The 24,927-nt window shown below is 40.8% G+C and overlaps 1 protein-coding gene across 4 annotated transcripts in view; it reads right to left on the reverse strand.

The window, feature by feature from the left end:
* The window catches only part of PPEF1 (protein phosphatase with EF-hand domain 1), a 38,285-nt gene extending 14,793 nt beyond the window's left edge, over positions 1-23,492 (reverse strand). For 2 of the 4 annotated variants that reach the window (XM_086767516.1, XM_086767506.1), the window contains exons 1-8: positions 23,155-23,492; positions 17,874-18,063; positions 17,590-17,730; positions 13,244-13,371; positions 12,388-12,439; positions 7,307-7,479; positions 5,464-5,578; positions 3,294-3,340 (exon numbers count right to left, since the gene is read on the reverse strand). In XM_086767516.1, coding sequence (XP_086623642.1) covers positions 3,294-3,340; positions 5,464-5,578; positions 7,307-7,479; positions 12,388-12,439; positions 13,244-13,371; positions 17,590-17,730; positions 17,874-17,937 — 720 coding nt within the window. In that variant the 5' untranslated portion in view covers positions 17,938-18,063; positions 23,155-23,492. Of the gene's footprint in view, positions 1-3,293; positions 3,341-5,463; positions 5,579-7,306; positions 7,480-12,387; positions 12,440-13,243; positions 13,372-17,575; positions 17,731-17,873; positions 18,064-23,154 lie in introns of all 4 variants that reach the window. The other 2 variants (XM_086767532.1, XM_086767522.1) reach the window with 2 other exon arrangements.
* Between the last annotated feature and the right edge of the window lie 1,435 nt (positions 23,493-24,927).

Genomic DNA, 24,927 nt, shown 5'->3' on the forward strand with positions numbered 1-24,927 from the left:
CCCAAAACTCTTAGTTTTAAATGAGAGTTTGTTTTGGACTTCCAACTTCAATGTGACATTTTTGTTTTGTTCCACATTCATGCAACGTTTTTGTTTCCTTTTCTGTGGTTTCGACCAACAATAAGAGCAAACTAAATGAAAGGCTGTTGCAGCCTCTGGTATGTCAAAGAGGTGAACAAGGCTCTCTAATGATTAGCAACTTGCTGCTGGGCATCATTACTGTATCTGTTGGGTTAGTGATTAATTAACTTCCATTTGTCATTTGCATTTTCTACAGCTTCAGGCTATTTCTGTGCATAGCACCCATAGCACAATCTAACTTGGCAATACAAAATTTAAAATTCAAGGGTTTCAGGGAATTTCAGGAAATACTGTAATTTAATGGAGATTAATGCAGGGACTGAATGACCCTTACAAACTGGCTATTGAGAAAGAAGTAATTATCTTAGCCTCACCCAAACCAGGTTTAAGAATTAGACACCCTATTACAACCAGCATTGTATCAATAAGCTGTAGATTGCTAGCTTCTGTGATTGCTATTGGCAGTTTGTAAAAGTGCTGGGATAAAAGTTCCCTGAACAGGGCCCCATGCTCGAGGCACCTGGCCGGCATGGAGGCCTCAAAAATGCTTCAGCAGCCATTTCAGCTCTGCACGGCTCTGCACAGGCCTGAGATCACCACACTCTTCATGGCACTGTTTAGGATTGCACCGTCTCATTTAAGATCATGGGTGGTTCATATCAAGTTGGAGGAAGAAATTTCTTCCAACTGAAACAGAGTTAGGGAAGCAGGAAAAAAAATGTATCCCAGAGACTGATGGGGTTTGCTGCTCATCTGAGTAAACTGCTCAGAGGGGACAGAAAATACTGACATTTCCTTCTAAATAACTATGCAGCTCTATCATGTGCTCTCTATTTTCTCAACCACTGTGAGATGTCAAATAGCAAAATATTTGTCCATTTTATTTGATTTGGTGGAAGGACTCCTCTAGAAGCTTCACAGAGATCAACGGGGGTGGGGGGTAAACTCTAGGGCCTGGAGTTAGTGGGAGTTTTGTCTCTGAATTTACTGAAGTCAGGATTTAGCCCTTGCTTAAGAGTTTTTATCTTCATAACATCCATTAAAGAGTGGAAAAAACCAGAATAATCTTCTGTTTACTCCAAAAGAGTAAAATCCAGGCTGACTGCAGCTGTAAATATAACTATATCTGAGTTTAACATTTATGTCGGTGACATGGACAGTGGGATTGAGTGCACCCTCAGCAAGTTCGCCGATGACACCAAGCTGTGTGGTGTGGTTCACACGCTGGAGGGAAGGATGCCATCCAGAGCGACCTTGAGAGGCTGGAGAGCTGGGCCTGTGCAAACCTCATGAAGCTCAAGGCCAAGAGCAAGGTCCTGCACATGGGTCAGGGCAATCCCAAGCACAAATACAGGCGGGGTGGAGAATGGATTGAGAGCAGCCCTGAGGAGAAGGACTTGGGTGTGCTGGTGGATGAGAAGTTCAACATGAGCTGGTAATGAATGCTCACAGCCTAGAAATCCCATGGGCTGTGTCAAAAGAAGCGTGGCCAGCAGGTCAAGGGAGGTGTTCTCCCCCTCTACTCTGCTCTCGTGAGACCCCACCTGGAGTACTGCGTCCAGCTCTGGAGCCCCCAACATAAGAAAGACATGGACCTGTTGGAGAGGGTCCAGAGGAGGGCCACAAAGATGATCAGAGGGCTGGAGCACCTCTCCTATGAGGACAGGCTGAGAGAGTTGGGGCTGTTCAACCTGGAGAAGAGACGGCTCCAGGGAGACCTTATTGCGGCCTTCCAGTACCTGAAGTGGGCCTATAAGAAAGATGGGAAGAAACTCCTCAGCAGCGCCTGTTGTGATAGGACAAGGGGTAATGGCTTTAACATAGAAGGACGTAGATTCAGACTAGATATAAGGAAAAAAAAATTTACAATGAGGGAGGTAGAACACTGGAACAGGTTGCCCAGAGAGGTGGTGGATGCCCCATCCCTGGAAACATTCAAGGCCAGGTTGGACGGGGCTCTGAGCAACCTGATCTAGTTGGAGATGGCCCTACTCCTTGCAGGGGGGTTGGACTAGATGGCCTTAAAAAGTCCCTTGCAATCCAAACTATTCTACGATTCTATGAGCATTTATCTTCAAAATATTTCTTTTTCCCATTCCAGGTCCTGTATATGAAACTAATCTGTATCATACCCTTATTCCAGTTTCAGAAAGGAAGATTGTCTCATTAAAACAATAACTAAAAGACTGCAAGCACCAGCTAAACATAATGGGTTGATTAATGAGAGAAGCAGAACTCTGTAAAAAGGTCTGATTATACTTCAATAGGCTTCAGGTATGCATTTGAGCAAAACAACCAAGTTTTCATTCAACAAGTCTCAGATAAAGTGTAACAAAGTTGGAAGCAGGTGGGAATTACATCACTTAAACACCTGGTTTATCTCACTTCAGTCTCCATTCAGTGTAGATGAATGTATAAGGATCAGACACAAACTCTTTCCCCCCGGAAAGCTCAAATCAAAGGGAGTATCTGCTAAATGAAAGGTGGTGATTCATGCTAAAGATAAATGTGAAGCTAAATATAGGACATTTCCCGCATCTTCTGTTAAATATACAATTGTGGAAAAGATAGCCTGGAGCTTAATTTTTTTCACATCAGTAAAACAGAGCTATGCTTTTTTAACATTAAAAAGTGAGCAGCTGTTCAAGGGTATGTAAAGGGTGCCGAAGGTATTTCCACTTTGTGCAGATTACGTGATTGCTTCCAAGACTTAAAAAGCTTTTAAACAGATAGCAATCTTTTTTGTTTCCTGTAAACAAATAATAATAAAAAACCACTTTGTGGTATGAATGGAAAGTAAAAATGAAAGCTTCTGCATTTTTCTGGAGGACCAAAATTATCCATGGTGTTACTGTTACATCAGGGACTAAGTTAGCTCTACATTTTAGAAGACTTTAGTCAATATGGAATATAAAACAGTGACAAGACTTTGGAGACACTGCAGGGAAACCTTTTAAGTTTTGGTTCATGCTTCAATTCAACATTTAGGAAGAGAAAGATCTCCTGGATTCTCCTCCTTCACAGTTAGCAGGAGGATATGGAGAAGGAAAAGCTACAGCAAAGACACCATTCAAATTGCTCCAGGACTTGTGTGTGTGGTACATGCACACCACATGTACAGTTCTAACAGTGATAAATCTACCAAACGTAAATATGTGTTCTTATCAACAAGTCACAAAGTGAAAACGCTACATCACAGACTGCCTACTTACCTTATAGAATATCAGCAGAAGATCATCCAGGTTTCCGTGCAAGTCTCCTACAGGAAACAAAACCATGATTTACATTATTTTCTTTTTTTTTTTTTTTTAATTTTCTCACAGAGGAGGAAAAAACTGGAATTATAAAACTGGAATTAGTTAGTCCTAACAAGTTATTCCCCATGTTTTCCTTAGTAATATGCCTTTTATTAGGATTAGCTTCATTTTAAGCTACATGCTGAAGCTGCTTATAAAATCTGGCAATTAAATACTTAAAAGAGTGTAGAATTGCCTTGCATAAAGTTTTCATCTTTCCAACTAGATCTGAAGATCAGACCAGTCACACAGCCAAAGGCTTACTCAGAGAAATGGGAGTAAGATGAATAAACATGTTATGAACCTGAAAAAGAGAAAATGTCACTAAAAGACATTTAGAAATATCATAGACTTCTATATACTAACAGGTTTGAATTTACTAAGTAGCCCACTATGTACAGCACAATTGAGCATCTGTCTGATTCAGGGCCAGGTTTTGATTGCTACAGGCAGGATTTGATGGAGAGTGTCAAGAACTGTCCATGCTCGTATGCCTCAGTGTTAAGGCCTTCCTTCTGTCAGGAAGGACAGATTTGGCCCTTTCTGAGAGGTTTACTTTGGAACAGGCAGGGGGATTGCACCTCAACACAAAGGATCACTGCAGCATAGCTCCTCTCTGCATATGACTGAATTTCATGCTCACAGAACCAACTTTCTCACGTCTGTGACTCACCACCACGAAGCCACAGAACGGTTTCAAAACCTATCTTGTGATAATGTGCTTTCAGCACCAATGAGTAGGAAAGGAGAGAAGTGACATTTTTACCCTGTCTACATGTTTTCTGTGCCACCTTTTATTAATTATGAGCCTGCTGAAGTCATTCTAAGGACTCCTTCAAACTACGATATATTTTCGTCAGATATGTGGACGCAAACATTTCAGGTGCCTATTTAAACTGCATTTTTAAATTGTAATTAAAATAAAATGGAGAGAGGGATGCTTTATTTTAAGGAAATCAACTTTTTTGACAAATTATGTCTAAAAATTGGTCTTTCATCTTCTGCAGAGGATCTTTCTGGTTACAAAACCTGTTAGTTTCAATGGCAGGAAGGGGACCCCTTTAGATGCTGTTTACATGGTGCAAATGCAATACAAACATGAGGAGGTACGTTTTGCTTACTAAGAACATGCTGTGTAGCAAACAAGTATGAATCCATGTTTCCTTGGTTTGGAGAGAGGTTTTGCTGGTTTGGTTAACAAATTATTGGTTAGACAGAACCTCATTTAAACAAGCCCTTTCCTAGCAATCAAAGTAGGTGCATAACCACATCTTAAAAAAACATTATTTGTTTTGCGTCTGTCATAGTTTCCGTTATACCACTTTACTATTACACAGAGCACACATTGCTAGCTGTCAAGAGTTAACGTCACCATTACTGTTCTGTTTTGCAACTACTGCATTCTGTGGCAAGTCAAGATACTGCATCCCTTTATCCATAATTTACAAAAGCGTAACAAAATAGACAGGCAATGAGCTCTTAGTTCTTTACCTTGTGACACATCATATCATCCCATGAGACTAATTTGTTGGTTGTATAAAGACTGATCCATCCTCTTGGGTCCCTTTAGAAATGAGGGTTTATTATAATTTCAATTTATTCTAGATAGTAATGCTGTCAATGTGTGCTGCACAGCACACAATGAAAGGTCTTGTTTGCCACCCTTATTAAACCCTCATTAAAATAATGACTGAGTAAATTATGATGGTGAAGTCTTTTTCTCAGTAAGAGGAGAAAGCAGTGAGACTTGCAGCCAGTGATCAAAATACTCGGTGGCATTTTAGAGATGGAAGTGCAGGAAAGTTTCAGCTACACTGCAGTGTTAGCTGAATTAATACTGACTCATTCAGAAATGTTTAATGAGAAAAGGAAAGAGGAGGTGAGGGACTTTCTTAAAATACACTTAGTGTGACTCAGGAACTCTTTTTTTTTTTTTCAGTTTGTTCCAATTTATGCACTGGTGGAAAAAAAAAAAAAGAATGGAAAAAAAAAAGCATCGAGAACTTTCTTGTAATGGCAAAATTTGGAAATGTCTGTATCATTCTCTAGCCACTTAGAATATTAGCCCATAGCCCTGGCACCTTACCACAGACAGTTATCTCCTTGGAGTAGGAAGTCGAAAGATGGGTGATATTTGGCATCTCTTTGAGAACCTTCCTAGTTTCACATAGGAGCTGCAGTACATAGCGGGCATGAAGCAGCTGTGAGAACAAAATGCGGGGAGAAAAGGGAGACTTATTAGAAATAGCAATATGTCTGTCTGCTTTGTTAATATCAGACATGTAATATCAAGATTATTTATACTAGAGACATCCAGACAGATTACAGGCTGTATGGTTTAGTGTTGGGAATTATGACTGTTCATAGCTTTGCACTTGCTTCCTGGTGAACAGATAAAGAGCCCTTAAACTTACTCTACATAGTTTCCCATTTTATTTCTAGTGTACTGTTTCTATTCTTCCCATCTACAGAAAGAATAAGAGACTGAGTAATACAGCACTCAGAATCATTGCATAAGGTCATCTGTTCAAAGTAACTGCGGGGGAGGGGGGAGGGAAGGATGTAGTTCTAGCTGTGAGTAAAAAAAAAAACCAAACCAAAACAAACACAAACCAAGCAAAAAAACCCAAGAGGCCAAAAATGGTATTTCAGCAAATTACAAAAATAATGAGAGGGAAACTCCAGCAAGGGTTCCCTTGTTAACAGTATCTTCCTATTCACTGTGAAGATGCTATGAGAATGCAACATTGAAGCTTCTGGTCTTCTCTGCTAGTGCTTTTTTATGATAACTCTGACAGTTCAGTGATTTTAAAGGCTTTTAATTCAGACACAGCTCTGACAGTTTGGTAGAGGAGATAGATGAGCTACAGACTGACTTTTCAAGAATCATGTTTTTAAAGCAAACAAAAAAAGGCCAATTATATATAATCATTTCCTTAATAAAATGCCAATCATAGTAAGAGAAGAGAGAGCTGATAGTAAGGTGAAGTCTGGCTGGACTCATATATCACACGCTTTATATTTTGCTCCTTTTAAGATCATCCTCCACGGAAAACTAGAGAAAAAAAAAATCATTATTTAGTAAATTGAAAAGCAAGATAGACCCTTATCCTTTATACACAGTATATTGTTAAGCACAAATGACCACAAGTTCAAACAAAGCTGCGCCATGTAATGCCTCCCTGCTCACCCTCATCTTGTAAGAGGGGCAGCAAAGGGGCTTGCTCAGGAACACAGACAGAGAGAATCAGCAACAGCCTTCTCAGTGCCTTGGCAGCCGCACACAGCCAGCTCCTGAGATTTGTGCTCTCATCCTCTTCTGCTACGTTAGCAATGCTTTATATTCACTCTTCCATTATGGTGGAGTCTTGCACACTGGAAGGAGGTGATTAACCCTTGCACCTCAGTTCCTCTAAAAAGAGTAGAGTGGGTGGAAACAAAAAGAGGACCACACAAGGAGCACTTTTAACCCAGAAAAAAGAGGGTAACTAGTTTCTAGGTCAGCTTAGGACACCTTCCCCAGTCCTGCACCCTCTCTGATAACCCCTGCCTTGCCGATCCTAAGGGTTCCCATTTTGTGATCACCATAATCTCAAAGCTAGAAGAGGAGGTCCCCACTAGTCCCTGTCTTCTCCCCAGTGCTGTCTCTGGTGGTCATGCAGCCAACTAGTCAATCAAATCTCAGAACTAGTCTGCCTGCTTTTGATTTTGTTGTGTTAGTTTCCAGTCAGATCAGTTTCCCCAGACAGCTCATCATGTACCTGTATGATCACATGGGGATAGCAGGAAAGGGTAATGGGCTGGAAAGGAAGGGAGAAATATCTCCTTGGGCACCAATTTAGTCTTACATTGGATTTAACTGATTGTAGAGCTACAACTTGACAGAGATGTAAAATAAGTAAAAAGAAAACAAATTAGTTGCAACTTACCTGTTCATTCCTGAAGGCATGAAGAAGAGCATTGGCATCTTCAACAGTAAGGGGGAACGAGAGTCGTGGTCCATAATAGGAGTCTGGAACATCAATCTTCTTTTCAAATTCTGTTAAACATAAGCCTTCATCCACCACCTGAGAAACACTGGGGCTGGTGAAAATATGAGAAACTGGAACAAGAGGGAAGAAAAACAATGATGTAGAAACTCCGTCAGTCTCCCATAGGGCTGTAATGGCATGACCAGAACCGCCTGAATGTAACTGATGCTTTACTTGCTGCAGTATTACAGTGGCTAATTTCTGCCTTGTACAGTGGAAGAGCTCCAGGTCTCCTCAGATTGTTTCACAATACTAAAAACAAACAAACCCAAAAAGCAAACAAAACTCAACCAGATGAAAAAGCAGGCAAAATTACTGTCCCAACAGCCAGTAGATGTGGTCAGGATGCCAGACATTTTGCACTGAAGTTGTGGAGCAGTCTGCTCTCACAGGTAATGAGAAACATAACCAGTTACAGACTTTTTTCTCCTTTCCCCACAAAGCAAGGAGATTCAAAAGTCATGGCTGGTCATTCAATGACCATCATCTGTTTAAAGTTCAATATTACACTTTTAATACAGGTTTTAAAGATTCGTTTTTAAAAATTTTTAAGCTAAATGCCAGCAGGTCATTATTGTAAAAGTCATCAACAAAATCCTATTTATTCACAGTGGATTGCAAAGTACCCCTTTCTGATACAACTAGGAGACAATGCCAGCTTTTGGTTGACTGCCATAAAACCATTGGATGAAATACAGTATACACAAACATAGCGGTAAAAGTAGAGCATGGCTTCTAATTTTCCTGGAACAGGGAGAAAGCAGGAAGATTGCTAATTGCTTCAATTCAATATTTTCTAGATATACCCTTGAAATGTAACTGAGTGACTAGTAGATTTCAGTGTTTTCTCCTTGCAGATTGTCTTTATCATATATTATACTAAAAGAGAGAACGAGACCCTAGAGGACAGTGTTCTGGCAGCTGCTGTTGCTGAGTTGCCCTGGTGAGATGATTGTTGTAAACACCTTTTGCTGGGCTACAGGTAAGTTTTCCATAACCTTGATTAGATGCAACTGGAAATAAAAATGTATTATTTATTGCTGGAAGAACATCCGTGGCTGTGACTCAAAACTCACAGCAACCAAAACCAGCATGTGGTCTCATAAATTATGAGATTCCTAAAGGCCAGCTTGTCTTGTAACTGGATAAAATCAATCTTAAATAACTAATAGATGAAAATATACTTTTTAACAGCTCTGGATTACAAAACTCCCTTTTTTAAGCAGCTCTTCTGCTGTGAGCTAATTAGCACATTTAGCATACAGTCATTTAAATGGATTAGGGCATCAAGTAACAGCAAGGTGCTCAGGGTTCACCTTTTCCACCAAGTACAGTCTGATTTGCAGTCTTCCACCACAGTTACAGCTTTGGCTGGCCGGACACCAGAACGTCACCCATGTACTGAAAGTGCTGGCTCCCACACACTGATCAGCCAAGCACATCTGTACCAAGTCTCGTCCCAGTTCTAGCAGCCAGTCTCTGGGTGGCATCTCCCCCTGTGCCCTACCTCTCAGGAAGTGGGTGGCTGCAGACCAAGAAGCCAGTTCTTCATGCCACTCGAATTCCTCATTGCTTGCTGGTTCTGGCCAGAGGCTCTCCTCATCTGACACGACTCCTTCAGAGTCAGTGGTCTTCTCAGCATTTCAAGCAAGGAAGACACCTGCCCACTCCAGCCCTCCCTTCCTGCATGCAGCAGGCTACCCTTCCCTTTACCTCTGAACATGAACCTGCCTTCCTTACAGCCTTGCTTCCTTTTTGGCATATGCCCAGCTTGAGAAACCCAATCTCCTTCCCTGTAGGGCATATCTCTGCAAAGTACACCCCATTTTCCACTTCTGGATGAGTCATCAAAAGCCAGTCATGGTCAATAGCCTTAGAGTGCGCTTACATCGCCTCAGGCAGTCTTTCAGCTGTCAGGGGAGTCAGTAATGGATGCCCTAATGCAGCCTGGGGATTAGCGCACTGGCCAATGAGTACCCCAGCTCACCACAAGCCCCATGCAGGACTAATTCTGAAGGATTCGGCACCCTTCTCTTTTTAGTCATCTTCTAGTCAAAGCTGTCAAGGCTTTTTCAATCCATATTGAAAGACAGAGATGAAAACTCTTAACGTGTCTAGCTCAGGCACCCATCTTAAAACAGAATGAAACACACTCTGCCAGTATCTGCATCTCTTCAGTGACTACAGAGAGCACAGGGAATGACCTGCTTTGTACTCTGACACCAGAGGCCTAGCCCAAGCTCAGTGAGTTGAGCCTTCACTATTAGCAGACACCATATAACTAGCCTACAGGGCAGTAGGCATATTCCATGTTAAACATGACAGCCCAGAGCTACGTGGAGTCAGTTTGGCCACAGAAAGCCCAGGGATCTGGTTCTCCTGACAAGACACCTCGCCATGGGAGTTGTTTCAGACACACAGCTATATAATATCCCTATCACAACTTAAACTGCACTGACATCTTCAGCAGGATAAGAGAATGAAAAAGCTGCAGGCTATAACAGATAAACAATAACATCAAAAGCACTACTGTGTTAATGAGATGGTGGCTGCTTTCTTTCTTTGAAACATATATTCTGGAAAAGTAGATTAAAAAGAAGAAAGTGACAAGATGAATAGTGAAGACTGAGTGGTTTGTAATGTAAGGAAAAACATAGATCACAAAATCTTCAGGTAGCTTTCTCATCACGTTCTGAGAAAAACAGGCAACCTATTCACTGGTAAGAATATTATAACTATCTTCTTGGAGAGAGCTTTTGAACCATATGATACCACTCTAATTTAAGTGAGCACACACTAATGAAAAAAGTCCAGAGAATTGTGGGTTTCAGAAAATGCCTGGGAATAGCAAAGCCAATTTGAAGTGTTTATGTTTACGAAGCTTGTTATGAAGCTTGTTATGTTTACACTCACCATAACTCACTTCTTAAAACCATGATTCAGCAGAATTGGGAGCAGTTCATTAAGAATCACGCTATTCAGCACTGATTTTGCTTAGATCAGTGGGGCTAGCATGAGTGCTGCAAAGGTCACTTAGAGAGGCGAGCAATTGAGAGCTTGAAGTAAAGAATGCACACAGTCAGTAGTTGGACAAACATAACCACAATCCACAAAACACAAATTTGATATGCAAATTCTCAAAAAAAACCCTAAGTCAGTTCCTTTGCATAGGTGGCCTGGGCCATATCGCTATTAAACATGTACCTTACAGACTATTTCTGTTTCTTTTTGGGTTCTGGTATCTGTAGCATGGTGTGTTAGAAAGGGGGAAATAACAGACCAAGACAAAAATAAAGCCTTTGGACCAGCTATCGAGCCTTAACAACTTTGGTCCTAACAGATGAAAATATTAAACAGGCAAGACAAAGGGGAGCTTTACTATAAACCATACACTATCGTATTTCAACCTTAACCACGTCTACAGCTCCCAATATCTGCAAGACCAGGAAACAGGTCAGCCATGCAGCGGTGATGAGGGGCAGCCCACTGTACCCTCTGCCCCTCCCTATGCACAGGTGCAGCCTGGATCTCCACCTGCCCACAAAAAACCTGTGCATGTAGCAGTGTGCCTTGTACCCAGCCACATCCTGAGTCCTAGCAAGTCACCTGAGGCACCTCACTCACCTTTGTTCCTTCTGTCAATAGTTAATAAAAGTGGATAAATCATATCTACAATGAGCAGCTGTAAAATTCCCTTTTAATATTATAATGAAAATAGAGATTAACACTGTTTTCCAAATCTCAGACCTAGCGCTACTATTTTCTTTCCCACTCAGGTGGAAAAGCTGAACTGAGGTGCGCTATCAGCATGTAGAAAAAGTAGATGGAGTGAGCAGTTTCTGATTTTCTTTGAGTTTGCCAATTCCTTCACAGGAAGTTAAATGACTAAAGCAGATTTTATTGCAGAATACAGTGGTAATGGAAGAAATCAAAGGAAGAACTATTGCATCATCTGCCTTGGCTTTGGAGCAAGGCTCAAACATAATTTCTTTTTCTGCAGAGCACAGAGAGCATTAGGCACTCTAAAGTATTTAAGAGAGAAAAATTGCCATTCCTAATGTTGTCATTAGAACACCAAACCACTTACGGTTTTGATGGTGGTTTTATCCTGCTATCAAAGTGTCTTGTGCAAATTTTAATAGGAATAAGCTGTGGCTGGACCAGTTGAAAGAGAATGGACATTCTCTTGTAATTCAATTAGATGGGGACAGTCTCCTTTTTCACTCTGTTGGGATTAAATCTATTCTCAGATTGTTCAGGGAATCATGTTTGTTTTCTGGATTTAGGAAGTCACTTTCAGTCTGTCCTGCTGAAGGTGACCTCAAAAGTAAGTTTTGTCTAAGGATGCCAAAATACTTCAAAACTTAAATGTTATTCTTTGAATAACTGAGCTTTAATTGAGATGATTTCTAAAGATTTATTTCCAGCAGTTTGAATTTATTTCATTTTTAATAATTCACATACTGATACATGTTTTGCAGCAAAATCTAGAATAAATTAAGTTAAAAAGTGGTCCAGAACTACTTCAGGGAAAAAAAACATAAAAGAAAAGGAAGAAGAGCAACCTCTTTGAAGGCAACCTCTTTGATTACACCTGCTCTAAACCAACTAGACACATTCCTTCTGGATAATCACATCTCATAGTTTAAGAAAACATACATAGAAAGCTGTGAAAATTGGAGTCAGTAAGACTACCATGAGAACAGCTTAAGGACAGTAACATATAGGAAAGCACTCTGAGCACCTCTAAGTATTCTCTTAAGGACAACAGGTATCTGTCCTGTCTTACATCTTGACTGACTGAGTAGATATTGAGCAGAGTCAACACTTACAGGATCAAATTCTTATTACAGTATTTGGGAAATTAAACCTCAGCCTCAGTAAATGCCATAGGCTGTAAACATCACATTGAAAATTAACTTTCCTCACATCAGGTTTTTCAAACAGAATCTCTGTATTACTTTGATTTTTATCCTTACCTGAATCAGGATGAGTACAGTGATCCAGCATGAATGTAAAAAAGTTGGATAGCTGAGTACAGAAAAGAAAAGAACAGACACACACTGATCAGTTTAGGGGATCCAACAAGCGTTAGTATTCTCTTTCCTTACTCAATTTCCCAGTTAATGGGATCTAAGACAGTACTGTATGTTTCCATAGCATCAGCCTATAATAATGACACAACTTGTGTCCTACTACAAAAATGGCTTACTCCTTTCCTTCTGTGTTTTGAATTAGCAGATTGACACTATATGGATACATATAAAGTCCAAGGGCTGTATAAATTCTCCTGACATTTTTGAGTGTAATTCATTTTGCCCATTATGCAGACTATTTGCCTAGACTTCCTTTGTAGTTAATAAAAAGAAACTGCTACAGTGCACCGAACTGAATTTAGACACTAGTGCTAGCAAGAACACAAAGCCCTAGAAGTTCCTAATTCCCTGCAGTGACCCTAAAGGAAGCTTGTGGTGACATGCTGAGACATTGATATTTCTGCTGCACATATCTTGCTTCACAGACACAGTTTAGATCACCTATAGTGGGATGACCTGCAATCCCTGGCTAACAGAGCTGTTCTACAGGAACATCTAACCTAGATATTGTACAGGCAGAATGGTGTCCTGCTGCTTATGTAGTTTTATTTATTTATATATATATATATATACACACACACACAACTCAATTAGTTCATGTGTGAGGCAGGGAAGCGGTTTTATGATACAGGACACAGCTTTGTAGGTAGAAACAACCACATACCCATTTTGTTTGTGCAACTTGAGTCCCCTGAGGATAACATAACTGCTTGTACAGGAAGAATTGAAGATTACAAACCTGTAGTTGATCTTGCTCATCAGCATATTCGATTGACTGAAAGATACTCAGAGAATAGCGGCGCCTCATCTCTAGCCGGGCCATTGTAAAGCGGTACCAATTCTGGATGAGGATAGCAGCTCTAATGACTGTAAAAACAGAAAGCAATGGAGCACACGTGGATGCAGTGTAATCGACAATGAAAACACACATGCTACCTTTGCAGAATTTTGCAGACAGGTAACAAATTCAGTCCATTGTGCACAGTTAATATTAAGATGAAGCTCTGCAAAACTGAGACTTTAAAAGTTTTCTGGTAATGAATATATGATGCATTTATTGTTTCTGTCTTTGGAGACAGATCCAAAACTAGCTGTCTTGCTCAGGCCTATATTGTTAGAAATCTTCCCCGTTTCACTGAAGACAGTACCCATGTAAGAAGTCAGCCGTGTTCAGCTGATAGGCAGTATGTGGGTTTGGGGAAGCTAAGGAAAGGAAGAAAAGTAGTTTGGCCTACCAACAAAATGTACTTCTTTACCAAGCTGCAGTAAGGAACTTCAGACTGCAAGATGTAACATGAACATTGTAATGACAGAGTTTCTAACAGTCTCTTTTAAAAGAAAGTTTTTGCCTGCACAGCTGTTATCAGCAAGCTAGAAAAATTCAAATCTTAGAATAAATGTTAACAATTGGTATTGAAGGACAGAACAGATGCTTAAATAGTTACTTAAATAGACATGCCAAAAGACACACAGCTAAATCTTTGGCTGTCTTGGTGAACAAAGGAACACTTACCCCAAGAATTCAATGGGACATGCCAGAAGACTGGACTATGTACAGAATACACACCCCACTCAGCACTTTAAGAAGTTGTGTCTACTATTGTCCCAGTCTGGAAAACTATTGCAAACTTTACTGAAGGACAGTCACCAAGAGTGTAGCCTAGGGTGAAGGGCCTGCTGCCTACAGGCCCCAGTCATGCCTCAAACTGATCACATTCCCTTAGCTGCTCAGATAAAAGTTTATCAAGCAGAACAACATCTGGTGTCACAAAGGAGTGGGCATTGCCCTGCTCACACCTATGTCAAGCAGTTAGTGCTGCCTGAACAGTGGCCACCAATGAGAGCTGTGCAGGAGGACAGGAGCTCCAGGAGCTAATGCCCACCTCATCCCTCCCCACCATGCTGCCAATCCCTCCTGCCACTCCTGGTACGGAAAGGGCAGCAGCTCTCAGGAGCTGGTGCGCGAAATGTAGATGGCAGTAGCACCGCCAGTAGGAAGACAAGAGGAAAGGCGGGCAGGTCTGCCCTCAGCATTACAGGTGATCACTGCAGCTCCGAGAGACTTGGAGGGAGGAGTGAAAGCAGAAGGCTGGAAGGGCTGTGCTCAGCCTGAAAAAAACATGAGCTGGGGAGAGGAGGAACAGATGAGTTCGGCAGTAACTTCTGCTGTTTCACAGAGCTGAGACTCTTTACTGCTTTAAGGGTGCTTATCCAGAAAGATAACTAACTTTGAGAAAAGCATTCCTTGGTAACTTGTTAACTGCTTTTTTTTTTTAAGATCAGCTAAAGAGGAATAAATGCATGTTTCAGATACTTAAGGCATATGTAAGAATGGATTTATCATCCAGAGGAGGACACCATTTACTATACAAAATTGGAACAAAATGCAGCTAATGCCTTCAAGATTGAGTAGCTGAAATAATGGCAAATTCAAATCTAGTCACTTACTTAAATTATGATCAGAAGGGGACTCTGCATTAACATGCTTAGCCCTACAGAGCACTAACAGGGGCAGTCAAGTGGCATTGCATGCATCACTGTGTAACAGTGAGAGGATGACTGAGCACAGGGGTATTGGATCCTACACCTGTGCCAGTGCAACCACATTGCCACCATCATATTCTTCCCTGGCAACAAAAAATAAAGTAAGGTAGGAGGCAGCTCTCAAGAGGTGTCACATTCACTCCCTTAACATTGAACACAATTCTTTCGTGACTGCTTCCTTACCTCTTTTTACCTGTACTTTCAACAGGATACCAGTAAATAAGTAGATAGGGCCAGAAATGTCCAGCCTTTGCCTTCAGCCCTGCAGCTAACACCTCACTTCAAGGAGTTTCCTAAGGAACTCAACCCTGAATAGCTTAGCATAGTACACAGAAAAAAAAGTCTTTGTGCTTCTGATCTTGGGGGAGCAAGTAAAAGCAGCTGCAGGGCAACTCTATCAAAGGTACAAGGACCAAAGGAATACACTGATCTTAGCTCCTGACACTCCCAAGAACTAGAGCTCATTTCTGAGCAGATGAAGAGATGATCAGGAGAAGCATAGAAACAAAACTGAGATATTCTCCCAAATTCAGAGTTTGACACAATCAGCACTGCACAGCACTGCACAGCACTGCAAATTCATGAAAAAGAAAAAAAAGAGGAAACTAAAACCAACACTAATGTCCTAACACGAATATGGTTCTATTTTATTGCAGTTGCCAAAATGAACAGTTGATACTGAAAACCAAAACAAAACAAGAAATAAAAATCAACAATTCATAGTAATGCTTTTTCTCCCTGCAAAACAGGAAAGAAAAGCTCTGTACTAGAGGGACAACAGTTTACACTCGCCAATTATTTTAGCTGATCACAAATACTAGGAATCTTGAGACTAGCAGAAGTGGCACTGTGGAGTGAGAATGATTTTTTTTTCTTAAACTGACAGTTATGCAGGTAAAGAAAAACCTCCATGGAAAAGTGATTCTATTAATAAATGTATAACATTAAGGAAGGTTTTTTAATAAAAATGCTTACAAGGTGCCATAACAGCACGCTGTTGCTTATTTTACCATTAATAAGTATACAGTATAGTTAAAGTGGTAACGTTTTCTAGTTCAGACAAGGCCAAAATCAGTAAAGACTCCCATCCTACAGATACCACATCCATCCTAGAAAAATCCTCCTGCCTGAAGGAAATGTAATCCTTATATGACAAGAGCATCCTTCATACCCTACATAAACTCTGAGATCTCTCTTATTTTCTTTCTTTTCTGGAATTCCCCACCACCACAGACCTGAAAGCCTGACACATCACAGCAAGGCTGTCATCAACTTTTCTGTTTAGAAGAGTACCTAAGGGGCAAAGCGCAGCCACCACAGAAACTGATTTCCAGCATCAGAACCATTAAACTTCCCATTATAGCCCCCCTGGGTTGCTTAATGGTCCTAAGCACTTAACACGGCACAGTTCCACTGGTATCACATAAGGCAGATACATATCGACTATTATGGTTAATGTTGCAAATCTAACAGAAGATTTCCTGTCATTTTTTTTAATTGTACTTATTACAGCGCTGTTATTCTCAGGACTGAATCAGAACATGATTTTCACACTAGGCTAAACTGCATCTGTAAACGAAATTGTTATCAGTTGCAGAAGGTCTCTATACAGGAAGTACCTGTTAAATTCATGTTATTAATGCATTAGGGGGATGTACAGTCTCAGGCTGCAGATAGAATGACGGTTCAGGATCATTTGACTACTGCTGAAGTGCAGAAAAGATACCATCCAGCAACCGGAGAGGACAAAACATTGTCAAACAAGCACACAAAATTATAAGGTAGCTTTGGGGTAGTGAAGCCTGGCTCCACACCAATGTGTACTGATGGCTGTAGGCTAAGAAAGAGTACAGCTCCTCATGCCCGCTCCAAGCTTTTGCACCCTCAGAAATATTCCTAACTAATTCATCTTTGAGGACTTGCAAGGCATATGTATGCATAGCATGCAAACCCAAAGAGGAAGGACTGCTTCCCAGTTATAGGTAGGTCTGAAACTCCAGATATTTCCATTCTTCCACTGCTGTGATGCAGCACTGATGCTGCTGTGACAGCAAAGCAGTGTACACAAAGCTGAGGGCTACCCTTAAACAAGTCAGCTTGGATCCCTGTAGCCATGACTAAGTGCTTCTGCTTCTCAGTCACTAGTTTCCTGTGACTTCTGTCCTGGCTTGATAACCAAAAAGAGCCTTTCTTTTCAATTCTGGAAACCACCTGCCTGTGCAAAGCCTGGTGTGTTCATACAAGAGTGTGGTATGATTAAAAGCAGGGGGATGATGCATTAGGTTTTTAATTGAATATTTAACTAAGTACTGTGGAGAGTTTCAACTGACAGCCTCAGTGATTGTCAGGGAGAATTTCAGGCCAGGCACTTGGTATGGCAGAGAATTGATCCTGAGAGTCATTGTAATAGCTCTGCGTTATTATACTTGTTTCATAATCAGGGTCAGCCAGCAGCAGGGAAATTGGGCCAGTTTGCCCAGGAATCCTGTGTTGTGAAAGGCTGTAAAGGTCCCCCTCAATATCTTACCCCAAATGCTTTACCAGTGACAGAGCAAGCATGTTCACATCTGAAATTCAGCTTCTGTCCCAGATGCTGTGAATGTCTTTCAGCCCAAGCTGTAGATGTTAGAGGTGCTCTACAGTCACCTTCTGACCTCAGCTCACATTTAAAAGCCATGCAGTCTTTTAAAAATAAGATAATCAGAAAATTATTTTCTCTGAACAAGTATTTTAACAACAGGACTGGGGAGAAATGTTACCTTGCAATCTTCTTCTGGTGTTACAGAGAGACCAACCACTGACCCTAAAGATAAAGCAGCACTCACCTTTCTCTGACCTTCTGTCAGCTACAGAACTGCTGCACCCCATGGTTCCAATGATGCTGCCCATCAGTTTTAATTGCTGCTAATATGAAGCATGTTTCTCTCAGCTGTATGCGTTACACACATTTCCTGTGTGGTTCCTTCAGTGATGAGGATTATACTCCTCTGGGCTCCTGGGCTCTTCCTAGCACTCCTAACAGGGAGAGGATTGGGAGGGAGGGAGAGGGAAAAAGAAAAAAAACAAATGTGTTTGACAACACAGAATCTAACATACCTACAGCTCGTAACAGATTACTGTACAGCATGTCCTACACAAACTGGACCTGATGAACCATACTAGGTTTCTTTTTCACATCTGATCACTACCAGCTTGCATTCAAGACAGATGAACTCAGTAATTAATACAGTTTACTCCCTTTGTCTTAGCTGAAAGTTAATGTGCACCAGTGATTTCTTAATCTGAAGAATAGCTATTTAAAGCCTTACTACTAGGGATGAGGGACTACAGAGGCATGTTACTCTTCATTCTTGTGATTTGAAAATTGGAACTGAAGAATTTTAAGGACTTTAAATTACATCTGATACTACCGCTAACAAGATCCCAAACACTCTATTGATTTGAAAAGGTGCCCTACCACCCCATTTACAACTTAATCCCTCAGTCTCATCATCACCAAATTTACAAGGAGAGACAGTGCCATAGCAAATTGCTTCATTTGTCATTTAAATAAAACATCCAATTTTTTGTTGCATTTCTACTGAAACATTCTAAAGAAAAGATTTGGTTACATTAAATAAATGAAAAAAAGTACATTTTGCAGTGTGGCACTGTGGGTTTTTCTCCTGGCACTTGCTCAGCTCTTCACTAACCAGTATCATTCACTAATGCAATACACTTCCTAATCAACAAGTTCAAATGAATACAATTCCCCTGAGTTACAAAATGGGTTAATTTCTATGTAACAAGAAAGTCACTGATGCTCTTAGAGAGACTGAACTTTGTTTTAGCTAAAGATGTCTTATATGATCACAGTGATCTCTCTCTCTCTCGGTGTCGAGGGATACATGCTTCTCTCTAGCATGTCTGATGTCTAAATTATTGCATTTGTTGTTTTGTTTCATTGATATTCCTTTTCTTCTATCTTAAGTTTTAAAACAAAGAAGAAATTAATCAGCATAAAATGAATGCTTAGCTACTATTCTTTTCCTTTGGCTTTACCAGCAGAAGTAAAAATAATGAGGATAAGAGAGAGGAAAACATAAATGCATAACTAACCTATTTTCAATTTCAATAGTTAGAATACATTTATTACTGTGAGACTATTTACAATTTTTATATATTTATTATTTTATATTATGTCATGTTATGTCATGTCATGTTATGTCATGTCATGTCATGTTATATGAATATTGCACAACTCTTTATAGTTGTGGGGCAATTTTTCAAGGGTCCCACAACACAAGGGTATCCTACACTTGAGCTGGGTCTACCACCTTCTGAGTCACTATTATTTCAGGAAAGAAGGATTTTAGGGTGTTTTCCCCACAATGGACTGCTTTTCTTCCCTCTGAAGGAGCTATCATGAAATTAAAAAAAAGTGCCATTATATTAATTTTGAGCCAGTCAATGGCTTTGACAACATCAAGTACAGCACTGGTATTGCTAATAGCTCAAATCTGTCTTCTCTCCAAACATTTGGTCTCCTGAATACCATCTCCTCACTTGCCCTTTTAGGAGAATCTTTAGTCTTCTTTAGTCCATCTCATACTAGCAAGCCATGACTTGAATTGTGATCTGAAGACTACGACAAAGAGCAAAATAGAGCTTACAATCTAAGTCCTATTGCAGTGAGACCATCTTCATTAAAGGGCAGGTCAGCACATGCCCAGCACTGGGCAGTGGGAGCCCCAAACAGAACCATCATGCATCTCAGGACTCCACCCAAGCCATAGCAAACAATGGGCTGGCCAAAGAAATGGGAATCTGAACCCCTATTGCACCCTACATTCAACAACTTAAGCTTTTCTCCCAGTCACCCCCACTGTTCCCACCACCTACCTCTAAATTAATGGACTTCTAGCACCTCCTTGAGCAAAGAAATAAAAAAGATAGAAACATAGGGACAGAAATTTTATGGTAATAGCAGTAAATGAAGCCTGAAACATACACTCAAAGCTTGGAGGAGAACTTGCACAAATATATCCTATCATGAAACCTCTTAAAATGGACAAATCTGGCCATCAAAGAACTAGTTCCAGAAGGTTGAAAACCAAGCATTTAACACATTAGAGTAATTTCTGTGAGGTATTTACTATGCAGTATAACAATGTTTGGTGAAGAACCCTTTGCCATTACAAAATTCCCCCAAATGTTGGCTGATAAAATGGAAAGCTGGGCTTTTACCAAGGTATTGAAAAAGGCTTCAGAAATTCAAGGTAGCTAGATGAGAATCTGGGACATAATGCTGTGTTAGCATTCTGGATACTATACCACTGATTTACCCTTAAGAGAGAATCTGTCACGTTCACTAAAAAGCAGGCAGTAATTCAGTTTCTACAAGCAGGTGATCTGTCCCATTTTTAGATCTAACTCCAAGAAATTGCTACGTTTCTCTCAGTTCAGCAAAAAGGCAATTTTGTGATGGACAGGCACTGAATACATAGCCCATCCACTGAAGCAAAATAAAATGTCATTCCAACCGTGTCAACAAACATGCACCAAGCTAAGCTGGAGTGGCACATGCTGCTCTTTTTCTGGATAGGAGTCACTCAAGGTTACACTGCAGCAAGTGCTCAGAAATTCAGGTTTCCGAGCCTGAGCTGTCGAGAGCCTGATTTACAGAAATAATGAATCAGCACCATTTGATCCGGATGGAATAGGTGTTGCCCAAAATCAATCATGCCTTCAGTTTGTCAGTCACGAAAGACCAGGCTGCCTCAAGAATAATGGGAATCTTGTAAAGATTTATAGCTGACTTTTAATGAAATCAGGTTCCAGGTCCTTTGGGCAGAGGGCCATCCCTTCAAGCATACTTTATCTTTTAAAATTAGAGGAGCTGCGCTACTGGCAGACAAGTGTAAGCTAGGTCAAGTCTAAGGATACAGAAGCCATAAGAATAAGAGCCACTAGGCTTTAACTTCTTGTTCTTGCTTCATTCCATTTGTTTCTTACCTTTGATTAAAAAAAAAAAAGACTGAAAGGGTCCTCTGTTTGTTTTTGTTAGGATGGGATTTCCACAATTACGCAACTTCCCCAAAAAGTTGTTTCAATGGTTATTTCCAGCAATGCGCCTCCTTTTCCTACTCGCCCCTTTCTCAACCGTATTTGTGAACTGGCAGTTATGATCACCTCCCAAAACATGTCTTAGAAGGTACATGTGGTTAGAAAGGTGATGAGATAGGGACTGTTTTCTTCATGAAGATCAGATGGATGGATGGCTGTATTCTTCCAATGACAGGGGTTTTCCTTTGATGTCTTCTTGCTATCAATTTTTTAATTTTCTGTGACTCACAGACTTCCTTTAGAGTTGTTTTCCTTTGAAAATGAGGGCAGCAAAGAACCGAGAAACATATTGTGTAACATGAATTTATGATGGATTTGCTTCTGTGCATTGCTGAGGTAATGAAGCAGGAAAGAGCAAAATACCCTAGAGAAGAGAATCCAGACATTAAATCACAACACCCCGGTTAGTACCTGCGGAGGAAAAACTCTTCAAAACTGTCTTGTCAGAGTTAGGATTGTCAAGGATGGGAATCTAGAGATGAGTTAAAGATTTCATTAGCTAAAAGACCCGCTCTGCAGGAAGTGGGATGAAGCAGCCATAGTCAACTAACAGAGTGAAAGAGAACCCGGCTGTGGCACAAGAGCTGTAATTTTGACACCAGCGCTGAATTTTGTCTGCCAAGGGACTGATAGAGAACATCAAACACAGGCAAAGCAGTATATGTTTAGGTCTTTGTTATTTTACATCCACAGGATAAACTGGCATTTCTATTCGAGTGACTTTCAGTGATTATATATGTCAAAGAAAGAAATGAGAAAACCTTTTTGTTTACAGACAATTTCTTCAGCCTGCTCAGAGAAGCAAAGCTAAGCTCAACATAGAACTGATGGAATAATTTCTAGCAATGGCCATGTTGATAGATCTCAGTGCTTGGGCCAGGAATCAATAGGGAATGGATATAGTAAGGTATCGCAAAGCCTGAAAGAGAATAGGATGAAGACAGATGACCAGCTCATAAAAGTGGACTCATATTCCTGAGCCCAAAAATTAAAGGCAAGAGCTGCAAAGGTGTGAACATGCATAGATTGTTCAAGCAATCACTGAGTTCGGAAACTGCATGCAAATCCAAAGAGAATCTGTAGAAAAATTATGGAAGAAAGCCAGTTAATGTAACTTACAATCAGTAAAGAATACATTTACAAAAAAAAAACATTTGCACTTCTTTTTTTTTTTTTTTCTGCAGAAAATATACAAACAAAGCAAGCAGCCTCATTTTTTTTTTTTGTGCAGCAAGACTTAGGGGAGAACGTTTTTAAAAAAGAGGAGGAGTAGCAAATAGTAGTACACAAATGGGGAGCAGATCACCTTGAAGAATAAACAAAGCCATCCTTATCACTTTCCAGAAACATTAAACACCTCTAGGGGGAGATTCCTTGAGGAAACAAGGAGAAAACCAGAAGTCCTGAAGCAAAGTTAGTTCTAGTAAACCGGACCCAACTGGCATGTAAAAGTCAACAACAGTTGTAGCTTGTTATCCTGGAGGAAAAGGAAAATTTGAATCACACACCATCCTGCAGTTAATGAGCAGGGTCTTAATGACATCCCATTTAATTCTCCATACTTGAAGCAGGAAAGTGGTGAAAAAGCAAAGATCCAGAAAAAATATGTGTTGAAATTTGAGTCAGTTTAAAAATGAAATTCATGCTTCAGCTGAAATTCATATTGGTTTTAATAAAGTTTAAGTTAAGCATCAGAACAAGGTTCAAAATTATCATCCTAAAAATACTTTTTCCTAAAACAAAAAGGACATGAAATACAGTAGTTTCAAAGCTATTTGATCTCATCTGTACTCAGAAGTTCTGGATAACTGATCTAGACCAGGTCAAACTTTATAGCTTGAAGCACACTGATTTTTCCTAGGGTAAAATAATAGATAGTTCCACGTACATCTGTCATTCCCTATACAGACTTAGGACGAAGTAAATTTGCTCTTTAAAAGTGAGCTTATATATATATATATATATATATATATGTATATACACCCCACCCAAAGATATTACCTGTTTTTTCTTTCTGCTTCAGCAATACCGAGGTTGTTTCCACAAGAGTACCTAGAGAAGATTCTTTTTTTAAGAGAAAGCAGCCCCCTTTTTGGAAGCAGAACTGCACAATCAGGGGTGCAGCTCTGCAGAACAGGTACTCCAATTCTCTCTGGAGCTGTGGAGCTCAGGAGCTGCAATGCACTTGCTCTCCACCTATTTATACAGCTTCCCGAGAGGAAATTTCTTGAGCACTGCTCTTCAGAAACAGTCAGGGGAAAATGCCGTTTTCATCGTCCAGCCTGAAGCGAAAGCTCATGGCTGCAGCCCTGCAGCTGTGCTGTATGCATGCTGTTGAAGAGCTGTTTTGTCACCATGCCTCCTGAATCTCAGGCAGAGAAAGGGATGGGCTGAAGTTATCTGCTTCACATCTGAAGTCACATGATCTCTTGCAAGAGGAACGGCCTTTCTGCTGTGTTGAGGCAATGATTTGCATTTTAGCAGACCTAGCACACTGGAAAAAAACATAAGAGCTGTCCAGGTATGTGGTTATCTGATGTGACTGGCGTAGTTATGAAAGCTCTTAAGGAAAAACATACTGAATTTACCAGGAGGCATTGTATCTGCATACTAGTGATATAGGTGTTCTCCAAAACACTCAGTCACACCCAGATAATGGGATAAGGTTGAAGCACTCAAATCTTGCGCTCAGAAGCACTGCACTAACACCCATACAATTCATTTGTTCATGTGCATGCACATATTCTCCCCATAAACGTGTGACTGGAATTCAGTTGACTTGGTTCATGTTTCGGCTCATTTGTTCTTCGTTCGACTACTGGAAAGGGACCAGACAAGCTGAGAATGCTGCAGTGCTGCTGCCCTGTGCAGTCAAGAAGCTGTGGCACTGCATGCTTTGAAATCAAACCCTGACCCCTGGCAGCAGGGCACGCACCTCTGACCTAACTCCTCGCCGTGCTGACCATGGGCAGCACAGTCACTGCACAGGTGCCCGGGGAAGGGCAGAGCCATCATGCCCAAGGCGATTTGTCACGGCCCGTTGTGAGCACAACAGCCCCGGAGGAATGCGCGGCTTCTGGCATGGGGCAGTATATCAACAGCATGGGGACACTGCAGTTTTGAACATGCACACACACACAACACCAAACCACTCAAAAATATTAGTTATCAGTAGAAGTATGGTTCTATAATTAGTCTTGAGCCCAGCCCTCAGCATCACTCATCCTATACACCACCTTTACCCCTAGTCTGTCCTTCCACCCCTCTCTGAAATCCAGGGAGGAGCTGCTTGCTGCTGTGCAAAGTGATGGAACAGAGCACAGCAGCCTCTACTGTGGGGTCACTGCAGAGGGCTGTGGGTCCAAAGAGGACCACAGGTTATAAAGCTGCTGTGGTGGGAGGAAGCTCCACATAGATGGGCCCAAGATGGGGATCACCGTGCCCCTTGCTCTGCAGCCTCTCCATGCGATGGAGTCCCATCAGGACTGGATAGGGAGCAAAAGATTTCTGAGAACAGCAACGAACAAAGCAAGATCTTCACCTTCTTGCCCCTGCCCTAAAGGTCTAATAACACTGTAATGTGGTATTTTCAGGGAATTCTTTGCTGTCAATGTGGTGACAGTTCTAAAGGCATCAGCCACCACTGTGAAGGACCAAGTGATAAAATCATTTTTTTGGGACAGACAGACAACTCTGACAGAACAGACAAATTTATTAATGTGCAGAAGATATTTAAAGTGCCAAATCAGCAAAGAAGAAGGCACTGTGTGAATG

Source organism: Chlamydotis macqueenii, chromosome 1, assembly GCF_036417535.1.
Source record: "Chlamydotis macqueenii isolate bChlMac1 chromosome 1, bChlMac1.mat, whole genome shotgun sequence".
In the NCBI taxonomy this organism is placed as follows: Eukaryota; Metazoa; Chordata; class Aves; order Otidiformes; family Otididae; genus Chlamydotis; species Chlamydotis macqueenii.